General features: G+C 34.0%; 1 protein-coding gene and 1 long non-coding RNA gene across 2 annotated transcripts; one reads left to right on the top strand and one right to left on the bottom strand.

Moving 5' to 3' along the window:
* On the top strand, window positions 1,415-4,843 carry LOC107604790 (ferredoxin--NADP reductase, root isozyme, chloroplastic). Its single transcript, XM_021104747.1, has 5 exons — window positions 1,415-1,760; window positions 2,066-2,122; window positions 2,490-2,818; window positions 2,948-3,171; window positions 4,091-4,843. The coding sequence occupies exons 1-5, from the start codon at window positions 1,737-1,739 to the stop codon at window positions 4,588-4,590; spliced, it is 1,134 nt and encodes a 377-aa protein (XP_020960406.1). The 5' UTR covers window positions 1,415-1,736; the 3' UTR covers window positions 4,591-4,843.
* On the bottom strand, window positions 10,631-11,270 carry LOC110264099. The gene is made up of 3 exons (XR_002349831.1): window positions 11,168-11,270; window positions 10,820-10,908; window positions 10,631-10,718 (listed from the first exon to the last, which is right to left on the bottom strand). It is a non-coding gene; the product is annotated as an uncharacterized LOC110264099 (long non-coding RNA).

Here is a 12,512-nt window from a genome sequence, read left to right as displayed (position 1 = left end):
TTCCTTCAAGCCAAGCTTATTAAAGGCTGGCATAAATAAAATGTCAGCTGAACTTTCCTAATCCACTAGGGTCCTATGAAGATTAGCATTGGCTAGGATCATTGTTATCACCATTGGATTGTCATGACTAGGTATTACACCCCTGGCATCTTCTTTGTGAAGGTTATTGTGGCAGGTCAGGAGCTTCTTCACTTTCTCCGACATGGTAGACCTTCTTCAATTGCCTTATGCAGGAGGACTTAGTTATCCTACAAATCTACCAGCAAGCATATGAATATGCATGTCAAGTGTTCTTAGTGGTCATTATCATTTTTCTCTATCTTCTTCATTTCTCTTTCTTGGTGGTCATAGCGGGAACATATCCTGTAGTGCAGAGTCGTCGTACGACATCTACGTGAACTACAATGAACGCATCGAAAGAGGTGTCAGTGACAGTTGCTATAATAGTTTGACTAATCTATGCAACTGAACCAATATAAAAGGGTACATGGCTTACCTCATCCCAGAATAACTGATCCAACTCCCGACACCATCGCTGGACTATCTGCTCGTGCTGGTCTCTACTCTGCTGTGTCATGCCGATCAACCTGTGAACATTTGCATCATTAACCACCATTCAGTCAATCTGTCTTAATATTGTTATGCGAAAAATGAAGAATAATAAAACCAAACTAAACAGTTACCTCGCAGCCATAGGGTACATGTGAATCTATTGCTCAGGTGGACATCACTTAGGAAACTTCTGGTATATCCAAGATACAGCAAATGAGTGCATCCGGCGATGTCTGTGGTAGAGGGATGGACCACAGAGCATAAAAAATGGAATGTCTATGCTAGCATCGCAGATCTCCATGACAGAGATTAGCACCTCTCAAAGTCGTCCAGTAGTGGGAGCCAACGGAGATGAACCTGATTATTGGACTTATCAGTCATCAAATAACCCCCGATCATCAACAGTATGTAGCACCTCGCATACTGTCAGAGGGTGGCTAGATCATCAGTATCGGGCGGCATCTGCCGTACACGCTCCGGAAGCCATGTCAGCTTCAGGGAGAAAGACTCCTTCCTCTGTGCGCCCTGCTAGTGGACTACAGGAGGCCTAGCACCGAGTAGCTTTTTAACCAACTTCCAGGCCCCGGTCCCGTACCATGTGTTAAAGTCACGAAAGCAACCACGCACGAGTTCTCCATTAGCGCACAGCCCAAGGTGATATACAACATCATGTAGAGTGATTATTCACTTGCCCCACGGCAAGTAGAAGGTGAGTCTCTGGACACCAACGCTCAAATATAAAACCGTTTAATAAGAGAAGTAGAAAAAAAAAATTTTGTTTGAATCAGTGTAAAAATCGAAAACCAAATCAAATCAATCAAATTTTAGTTGATTTGGTTTGGTTGATTTCACAAGAAGAACCGGTCCAATTTTTAGAATATTGATTCCTAGTTTATGGTTCCTACAGCCTACTGTTTACCCTCACAAAAGGGTGGGAGTGACACTCTGAGGAGCCAAAAATGTGACGAAGCAACGACTTCTCCCATTCTCGAAAGGATCACGAAACCCAACTTTACTTTACAAGTTCAAATTTGATTAATCTTAGATAATACACTCATCTACCACTTTTCATTGTTCAAATCTAATCAAATATTTATTTATTATTAAATCCCTTTTCCTTTCTCCAATCACTTCCTGTTGCTGCTGAGATTACTGGTCCTATATTTGTTGTTGTTGATCTTGTGATGGCTCATTTGATTGCGTCACAGGTAATGAATTCACTAACCAATTACCTTCGTTTTCTCCATCTTAGGCAAAAGGGTCACTCCAAATGGAATCAAAATTTGATTTTGACCGTTTTCTCTTTTATATTTACTTTTGCTACCTGGTTTGAGCTGTGGGTGAATACAACTAACTTTGTAGACTATCGAAGTTTGGAAATTTGAGCTGAAGTAGGCCATTTTAAAAGGAAACTAAGGATTTTTTACCATATGTTTAACTTTGTTGTTTATTAATTTTGTCTTTCATAGTTGAACAAAAGTTCTGAATTGTTTTTTGCCACTGATTTTAGCAGGTAGCTGTGGCTGTTCCTCTTGGCAACGATTTGTCTCTCAAAAGAACTGCGCTTAAGGTTTGATATTTCTTATGATCCTTATTATTTTTCTGGCCTTTGACTTTTGGAAACACTTATTATATTTACGTGCCTTTAGTTTGTTTTAAAAGTTCCTTACATATGTGAGATTTCGCTTTGATTAGTGATGATTTTAGAAGCTCATGGCAGAACAATTATAGAAATGAATATTTTTAATGTATTACTTTGTCCAAATAAACATATACTTTAAAACGAAGAAGCAAGTTTGATTTTTGAAACCAATGGGTAATGACATTGCAGTTGTTAGAGTGATAAATTATGTTGGCTTTATTTTGTTTGAAACTTACTTTTGTCATTTTAGATATACAATTTATGTTTCTAAAGAAAATCAGCTCTTGATTTGCAGGTATCTAACTTAAACTTCCAGGATAAATCATGGGCACTGGTCTTAACTTTCGACCTGAAAGCAAACAACTCTCAACTAAGAAGTCGGCATGTGACATGCATGTCGGTGCAACAAGCTAGTGTACCCAAAGTTACAGTCTCCCCTTTAGAATTGGAAGATGCTAATGAACCTCCATTGAATATATACAAGCCTAAAGAGCCATACACAGCAACTATTGTTTCCGTTGAGAGACTCGTTGGCCCAAAGGCTCCTGGTGAAACATGTCATATTGTGATTGATCATGGTGGCAATGTTCCCTACTGGGAAGGACAGAGTTATGGTGTCATTCCACTGTAAGCAGTATCATTGAGTTATTTTTCTGTTGACAGTCCACAATGCTTGAATTTTGGCATGTAAAATGGACATCTTAAAAGATTTAGAATGATTTGGTACTAATGAATAGAATTTACACATGGGTGGCAAGGAGAAAATCCGAAGAAACCTGGAAGTTCCCATAATGTTCGGCTATATTCAATTGCTTCGACGAGGTATGGAGACAATTTTGATGGTAAAACCGCCAGCTTGTGTGTGCGTCGTGCCGTTTATTATGATTCTGAGACTAGAAAGGAAGATCCATCTAAGCAAGGCGTTTGCAGCAACTTTTTGTGCAACTCCAAGCCTGGAGACAAAATTAAAATCACAGGTGGGAAAAATCTCTTCTTATTTTACAGATTCTCAGAACCAATTTGTATTGCAATAGCGTAACTCCTTCGTGTACCTTCCTCAATTGGGTGGATTTCAAATATCTTTATTATTAACGTGCATGTCTTAGTTGTAATATGTTATTCAATTTTTACCCTAGGTTGCCCTACTGATTTATGAGATAGATCTAATTGGAATCCTCTGAAAAAAATTCAGCAGCTTTGAGGGAAGAATAATCAACACTCTGAAGATATTGATAGGGCAAACCTAGATTCTGGGAATTCTAAGTAAAATTATAGTCACTACATGAAGAAACAAGTTTCAATAAATAATTGTTGACACATATTAACCCAAACCCATTAGAAATATTTGGGGATTACAAATATATCACTATAACTGGTGAAGCACATGTATGCTCTAACCATACTACCAATAAATAGAAGCTAAAAAATTAACACAAAGTTATAAAAGGTTCCTTCTTTTTATTTTTCATTCACAACTTCGATTTTCACCATCCACAATGGTGTTGACAGCTTTGCAAAGCTATAGCTTATCAAGGTAATTCACTAATTCGATAATATACACCTCACATTATGATGTTGGGACTTGTTTTACTAAATGTATGGCACTATTTGACTTCTGTTTGGTTGGTTGTTAATCAATTAGAAGTTATGAGTGTATATCATATAATGTTTTCAACTAACATGACAAACAATTATTTCATTAGGTATAGACTGAATATTTGGTATAGTCATGAAAGTTATTTTATAGGATGTATAACAGATTGGTAAGCTAAACTTAAGATGATTCCATTAGCCTATTGACTCATGAGTCACAATGCAATTGCAAATGTATGTGAAAACTTCTTGTTGATTGAGAATTGAAACTGAGAATTGAGTTATCTACATTGGTTTTTGCAGGGCCCTCTGGGAAGATCATGCTTTTGCCTGAAGATGATCCAAATGCTACACACATAATGATTGCAACTGGTACTGGTGTTGCTCCATTTAGAGGCTATCTGCGCCGAATGTTTATGGAGTTAGTTCCTAAATTCAAGTTTGGTGGACTAGCCTGGCTCTTCCTTGGTGTTGCCAATATCGATAGTCTTTTATATGATGACGAATTCACCAAATACCTTAAGGACTATCCGGACAACTTCCGCTATGACAAAGCTCTCAGCAGAGAGCAGAAGAATAGGAGCGGAGGCAAGATGTATGTTCAGGATAAGATCAAGGAATATAGCGATGAGATCTTCAAACTTCTCGACAATGGAGCTCACATTTACTTCTGTGGTCTAAAGGGGATGATGCCTGGAATCCAAGATACACTGAAGAAGGTTGCAGAGCAAAGAGGAGAAAATTGGGAAGAAAAACTTTCACAACTTAAGAAGAACAAACAATGGCATGTTGAAGTCTATTGATAATTCTGCAGCGCAGAATAATCACATGCTTGCATTTATTTACCTTAAGTCTCAGTTAGGTGTTTTAATTAAGGGTTGTTTTTGTTTTTATTAATAATCTTCATTAGATAGCTTGAGTGAACTGTACATTGTTATCTTGATGAATACAAATTTAAAGAACCAAGTAAAGGTGGCGGTAGAGACATGTTTTGACCATTTTGCAATAAAGATGCATCATAGTTAATTAATATGATGTTCAAGCATATTCAATGAATCATAGTATCAAGAACTAGGCGATAACTCAATTGAATTGTAATAATACCATAGACGACAAAGGTGTTGTGTTGTATTTGTTTTTTCAAGTCTTTGCATGCCAGACAATAGTTGAATAGTGCAACCAGTAGACTTAGATTTGGATATGCAAATCATAGAACAAAATTTTAAATCTCTTTTACTTATGAGAGGATACATTAGTAGTGATTCAAATCTATATCATAGATTTATTTTGATCCGGGGCATCATGACATGGTTCTTTCTCTATACTTTCCAAAAAAATATGGACACATGTTGATGTGTTATACTCTATCAAGGTAAACAATGCCCGTAAACCCCGAAAATCAAAACAATACATTTACAAAGAAATTGACTTTCAAGAATCAAGCTCATAATAATGTACTTTTTTTTAATATGATTTTCAGTTTTGTGGATTGTGGTAAGTTAAGCATTGGAATGACTTTTTATTATTATCTACAACTTTTCATTAGTAAATACAAGGCTAAAAAGATGCCAAAAAGGACTTGACTTTATTATCCATGGTAACGAAAAATAGCAAATAAAATAAAAAAAAAACAATAAAATAAAAAAAAACAACTAATAAAATAAAATAATCCAAAAAATAAAAGATATATAAAAAACTAATAAATTAAAAAATCAAAATTAATTAACAAAGTTCTTATCTTATCCATTTTAATGTTATATGGAGTTTGTTCACTTTATCATTGATATGTGCATATTTTTTGAGACCGCGGTGATAAAAACTATTGACTAACAACAATGTCAACAAAAACACAAGGCAGACACAAAGAAACAATCAAACATATAGATTTGTATACGTATAATTTCAAAAATCTGTTTTTTTTTTTAAACAAAAAAGTTAGATTTTCATTGCAACAAGAATAAAAATAACGACACAATTAGAAGGAGTAACGTGGCAAAACTTCACTTTCTAATAGTTTGGTATCTATTTTTATATAATGTAAAACTATAAATAGATTTATGTATCTTGTAATCAATTTTAAAATAATGTAACAATTTTTATATAGTTTTATTTCTTTAGCTTCTCAGGGATCCAAATTTAGTTTGATCAAAATGTCATGATAACCCATGGAGGTGGAAGCTTCTGCATGTTTTTTGGCCCTCAAATTGGCACGCTCCTGATAATGTATGTAATCTTGTTGTCCATTTAGATGTTCAATGATAATACAAACTTTCTTTTAAAAAATATTAGAAGCGAGAAAATTGCCGTCTGATGAATTTTGGAATTTTTTTACTTCTCTACTAAGTCCGGCAACGTGTCGTCACTGAAGAAGTTTAATTATTAGAGTTAATAGTCAAAATCATCTCTGAAAGATATTTCGATTTTCATTTTGGTCCTCGAAAGACAAAATTAATTGAAATCGTCCCTGAAAGATATACGACTTGGTCACATTAGTCCTTCCGTCAGTTGGATGATGACGTGTTACGTTAAGTGCCACGTGGCATGATAACGACGTGGTGGGTTAATACCACGTATCACAAGATGATTGGTTGACGTGTGAGATCAGTGACACCTGGCACGCCACGTGTCATATCAGTAACACGTGGCATGTCACGTGTCAGTTGACATGTAAAAAAGTTATTTAGAATCAAAATAGCTCTTGAAAGTTAAGACGTAAGTCATTTTCATCCCTAAAATTTTAAAAATTAATCAAATTAGTCCTTATATAATTTATTTTTATTTTTTCTTGATATAATAATAATTAAGCAACAAATTTTTAATAGTTTGCAAAGTTTGAAATTGAAGCAAAATTTGTGGATCTTCTTGAATTTTGACTTTTAATATCACTACCATTACATTCTATATGTAAGTAATACCGTAATGAAAAAAAAAAGATGTACTAGAAAAAAATAGTGGTATAACTTTGTTTAGGTTAACATATATAAATTTTGATTTTGAGCATATAACTTTGTTTAGGTTAACAAATATATACATTTTTATTTTGAGTATATATATATTCTAGCAAAATGTAATAATGTAAGAAAAAGATTTTAGAATAGAAAAGAATAAGAGAGATTTTGAGAAGAATTAAAGGAGAGAAATAATTTTATTGAAAATATTTTTAAGAAGAAAAGATACAATTACTAATATTTTGTTTGTCAATTACATTTCTATTAAAATTAGTAGTATCAAAAATTATTTCAAATTTAATATTATCAAGAAAAAATAAAAAAATTATATAAGAACTAATTTGATTAATTATTAAAATTTTAGGGATGAAAATGTAATTGACTAATTTGGTGTTCTAGGTTCGATTTAGCTTGCGGAGCTTACTAGGTTTGAGTTGCTACGCGTGTGGGAGCGATAAGGATTCCCTAAACTTTAATTCAATTTTGATTCCATTAAGTAAAATCTGAATTTGGAATATATATGTGTATTAGGTATGAATTAAGTTCATATACATGCATTGGAATTGAAAAGTGAGTATTTGGAGGCTTGTTGGTGATTGAAGCTTAGATTGTGACTGGTTTCTTTGAGCTTGAGGGGCTTAGTTCTAACTTGTGAGGCTGCCTTGAATTGAATAAAGTGATCGGCCAAGGTATGGTTTAAGTTTCGCGCGTTTAACATTTAAGGTGTTGTGAAAACTTAGGCTAGAGAACCATATGTTAAGTTGAAATGGTTAAATGCATTAAATGATTAGCTTTGTGGAGATATTGGATAAATTTATGGTTGTACTTGTATTGGAATTTATGAGCATAAGTTGTTGAGATTATTGAATATGTGTTCTTGAAATTGAGCTAGTGTTGGAATTTATGAGCATGAGTTGTTGGTATTGAATATGTGTTCTTGAAATTATTAATGAAGGGTTGATGATGATGTTGATATATGTTAATGGAATTTGGTTGATATATGTTAATAAAAGGTTGATATATGTGTTGAAGGGTTAATATATGTGAAGGGTTGATATATGTTAATGAAGGGTTGCTCATATATGTAATATATGTTGATATATATTGGTGGTTATGGCTTGTTGAATTAGTTAAAGGTAATTTAGGAGTGGTTGTTAATGAAATGGGCTTGATATGTTATGAGTATGTAGGTTTTATGAATGAGGAATATGAATTTGGTGAAAATGAGGTTTGGAAGTAATTTGGTAAAAAGTGGGTTTTGATGAACTTTGGAAGTCCATAACTTGCTCCTCAAATTTTGGATGGAAATGTGATTTGTTTCAAATGAAAGGCGGTTTTGCAAACTTTTGAACAATATATATTTTGTGAAAAATATAATTTTGTAGAGAAAGTTATGAACGATTGAAATTTAGGGTGAAAACTATGTTTACAGGATACCAAAACTGGGTTTTAGCAGCTTTTTGGGAATTCTGCCATTTTTTTGGAAAAACATACATCCACGCGTACGCATGACTCACACGTACGCGTGACATACTATTCTCACCACGCGTGCGCGTGGCCCACGCGAACGCGTGACTTCTGCTTGCTGCAAAACTGGATTTTTGGTGTTTTAAACCAGAGTTTCACTTCTAAACCTCCATTTTCCTTCCTTTTAGACTTAAGGTATAGTACTAAGTCCAGTAGCTAGTTGAAGCTAGGAAAATAAGATTTCTTGGGGATGAGGTAAGAGGTAAAATGATGAGTTATATGAAGGAGATGAGAATGTTAAATGAAGTTTAATGCCATGGCTTGATAAATGATTATATATTGATTATGAAAATGATATGGCTTATGAATAATGATATCGGAGATACAAGTTTTTCTGGGTAAGAACCGTGGCTTGCGACCACGTGTTCCAGGTCGAAACTCGGTACTCTGTTGACCTTACGTCGTAAGGGTGACTAGGCACGTATAAATTCCCGGGTGAGTGATTTGAATGATAAATGAATGTGAAATCTATGGATAGACTCATGGGGATGCGCGACGGGGGACAGTCTAAGGTTTTTGGACTTGTCGGGTTGGCTGAATAACCGACAGATGAGCCTCATCAGCCATAGGATAGGTATACATCATGTGCATTTGTTTGTTTTGATTGCTATGCATTTCCTGGATTTGCCTAATTGAATATATACATCCTGCTACCTGTTATACTTGCTACTTGCACCATCTGCTTATTACTTGTGTGTGAACTTGTTTGGTTGCTTGTCTTTGCTGAATTATGGATGACGGAGGGACGGAGGAAAGGGTGAAGTGGGTTGGTGTTATGTTAGGTTTAAAATTGAGTAAGTTTAGGAAGGTCTAGATTACCTACCCCTATTTATGGCTTCTGTTTAGTAATTAAGTTTTACAATTGTACGACGGAGTTCTAGGATTACCTCTAGCATTTTCAGGACCTTATTTATTATATGCGTGGGCACCTTTACCATGCTGAGAACTGGGTTATTTTAAGTTTTATGATTGTATATATATGTACCTATGTACTTAGCTTATTCTCCAAGAAACTTGATTATTTTGTTCCTCATAGAGGTTACAGCAGAGCTAGGGTCCTATTTCTGTATTTTGGGTATTTTGGATACTTATGTATATATATATATAAATATCCTCCGGCCAGCCTTGGCTTCGCATGCTGAGTCAGGAGCTAGTTATGTTGTTTTCTTGGCTTTCCTTTACTCTCTTGCTTATCTTTATCATTACCTTTTAGGTTTCTTAGCACGCAAGTAATTCTATTCCTCGCGCATTGCGCTTTTCATTTTGCAAATTTGTTTTACCCATTTTTCAAGGCTCCTAGTATATTATCTTTTCCACTATTATTGTATATATTTTACTTTGTAGAGGTCCATAACACCACACTACCTCTGTTCTACGACTTAAGCGTAAAACTCTGTCTAATAGGGTGTTACATCAACTATGTATATATCTTGAGACAAATTAAACCAACTTTTCTATCATCACTATCACTGCAATTTAAAATGGACAACTTTAAAAAATGAAACACAAAAGAATTGAAAATCGACGAAGAGAGTTTGTACGTACTCTATCAACTAAACTAAATAAATAACTATCATCAATAAAGTTGATTTGCAATTGGTGCCAATTATTGATATGAATTAGAAAGAACTTGTACATGTATTTTGTCCGATGATTAGGCAATTTTTGAACTAAATATTTGGTTTCTTGAGTATTTTGTGACAGTGTAAATTATGTGTGACAAATTGCCATTCATTCTTTTGCTTAGTGTTTGTTAATGCAGGATTTCTAACAATAGAAACCAAAGAACTAAATAACACTAATATGTGCAACCACAATAACAGCAATGAAATCAAAGGAGGATTAGGTTGTGATACACAGATCAGTATCACTAATCAAATATTCAAAGAGCAATAAAAAGAAAAGAGAAGCAAGGTAATGAAGGAAACTATAAAGGGGTGGCAAAGAATGAAGAGGTTATTATTATGGCCATCAACAGATAAAATGGTTTACTATCTAATAAACCAAAGAGTATGCCTAATAAAATTCCACGAAGTATTAAACATTATTCATTTAGACAGTAATACAGCATTATATGTTAACAATCTGGTACCTTTAATATTCTTTGCCTTTTGAGCTGATAACCCAGTATTGTAAGCATAAAAGGTGCCATCAAGATCTGCAAACATCAAAAGAAATATATAAAAAAATATTTTTTGAAATAAGAATTTATAAAAGTAGAGCGCTAGATCACTAAATTTCTACTATAAGACCACTTTCACTCCAACTTGCAGGATCAGACACCACCATAAGCAGTACCTTTCAACAACATAATCTACTTCTCTACTCTTCAACAATATTGGAAGTAACTCAACAATAGGAAATGGTGTTGAAGATCACTATGTCTCACCTGTTGAATTAGTTCTCTTCTCTAAAGCTTTGTTCCAACATCAAAGAAATACTAACTGCACTTCTAGCTGCACATCAACAGATATACCCGAGTATTCAAAGATTGAAAATAACTGTGCAAATATAGAAATATAGAAAAATTAATAAAAAACAAAAGAAAAAAGCATACATATAATCAGAAGCAAAGCATGAATGGTGGTGCAAGTGCTGAGGCAAAGGCAAAGTACTCTAAATTTGTGGAAGTTGATCATAGCAAACCTGTAAATAGATATTAAAATTGCCAAACCTCCTAAGCCACTCAATTTCAAAGGACAAATAGTAATTGAAACATATTTTTTTACCATATCAAATTTTAATAGATAAAAGCAAAGGAAACAAACAGCGACATCAATTTCAAAATTTTGAGCCTGGATACATTTCTAGATTAATTGGTAATCCAAACCAAATATGCATCAGATGAAATGCCACAAGAATAAAAAATTATAAAAGTAAGTGTTGATGGGGAGTAAAATATTACCTTCCATGCTCTGCCATTCTTCCATATAGCACTATGGCTCCTAGAAATAGAGTATGCTCCTCCTATGTCCATGTTCTCTTTGCTTTGAATTTACATGTGGTTTTCTTGTCTGCAATTTGAATTCGAACGAAAGAAGGTGGTTATGAGAGAAAGATTCAAGTGAGAGACATAATTAGAATTGGATGTGTCCTAAACTCTTCAATAAAATCAATAAATGAAGCCAAGAAGCTAACAATTATTCCTTTAAAGACAAAATTGTTTTATTATATACTAATAATTTGCACCTTGGAGACATCTCTGTCTAAGCTCCTGATAGTGTTGGAAAGAAAAGCATTCTCTTTCACCAAGTAGAACATTTGTCTAAAGCCCAATTTGTCTACTTGACGTTCCAAGATTCAAAATGTACAAAAATAAATACGCATCTAAATATTTAAAAAAAAAGGCTTCAATTTTCTCATTAAATTCCAAACTAAAAAGAATAGAATGGGTATGAGTATACATACAATTCTAGTAAAAGAATATTGTAGTAAGTGTGTTTGATTGTGTAACTACTGAATGTTATACATCTACAAATCAATGCTTTCAATGGCATCCTATAAAGCCTCGAATCTTTCAATAGCCGATTTTCAAACTGTATTTATACCATTTCTGGAAGAAATAAATAAATAATACATTCTTTAGCCAAAAATAATTTCTCAAAGAAAAAGAATACCTATTGAGGGTCCATTCTTCTTCCACCTTTGGCAGACTCTTTTTCCCTTCTGCAAGAAGAAGCAGCTGAACTAAGCATTGCTATTAAAATGTTTCCTTTTTCTTTACTCTGAAAAATAAAGAAAAAACATTTATAACAGCAAAACACAAATTTCTGGAACTCTGTTCTATGCTTTGTTTGTTGCTATGAACACCAAAACATGAAGTTTAATAAGAACATAAATACAGTTTAATAAGAATACATGTAAATAAACACTGTTAAAAAACGTAAAAACTTAAAAAATTAAAAAAGACCTGTTTTCAATTAAATACTCCTTGAGGCCAAAAATGAAAGCTAACAGTTCAGGGGAAAATAAGGCTACAGTTGGTGAGAGAAAGTGGAAAAGTGGACATCGTTGATGAGCTCTTTAATGGGGCTCTTTTATCTCCTTGAGTGCCAGTGCTGATGACGAACCTTGCGGGTTTTCCGGCTAGCTTCTGCTCCTTCCACGGCGACGACATTTACAACTTCTAGCTCTATTCTGATGAGTGAATGCCCAGCCGTCTCTGGTGACTTGAAACACAATTTTCAGTTGGTGAGATGAAGATAAAATGAAAAAGACGATCAGAGAAGAGAGAAAAAGGAGAAAGAGTG

The sequence above is a fragment of the Arachis ipaensis genome, chromosome B06 (assembly GCF_000816755.2).
Source record: "Arachis ipaensis cultivar K30076 chromosome B06, Araip1.1, whole genome shotgun sequence".
NCBI classification, from domain to species: Eukaryota; Viridiplantae; Streptophyta; class Magnoliopsida; order Fabales; family Fabaceae; genus Arachis; species Arachis ipaensis.
This window is presented reverse-complemented; position numbering and strand designations above follow the sequence as displayed.

Coding starts and splice junctions, on each gene's coding strand:
- LOC107604790 (XM_021104747.1), top strand. CDS start 1,737: ATGGCTCATTTGATTGCGTCACAG. Junction 2,123..2,489: donor TCAAAAGAACTGCGCTTAAG/GTTTGATATTTC, acceptor CTTGATTTGCAG/GTATCTAACTTAAACTTCCA. Junction 3,172..4,090: donor AGACAAAATTAAAATCACAG/GTGGGAAAAATC, acceptor TGGTTTTTGCAG/GGCCCTCTGGGAAGATCATG.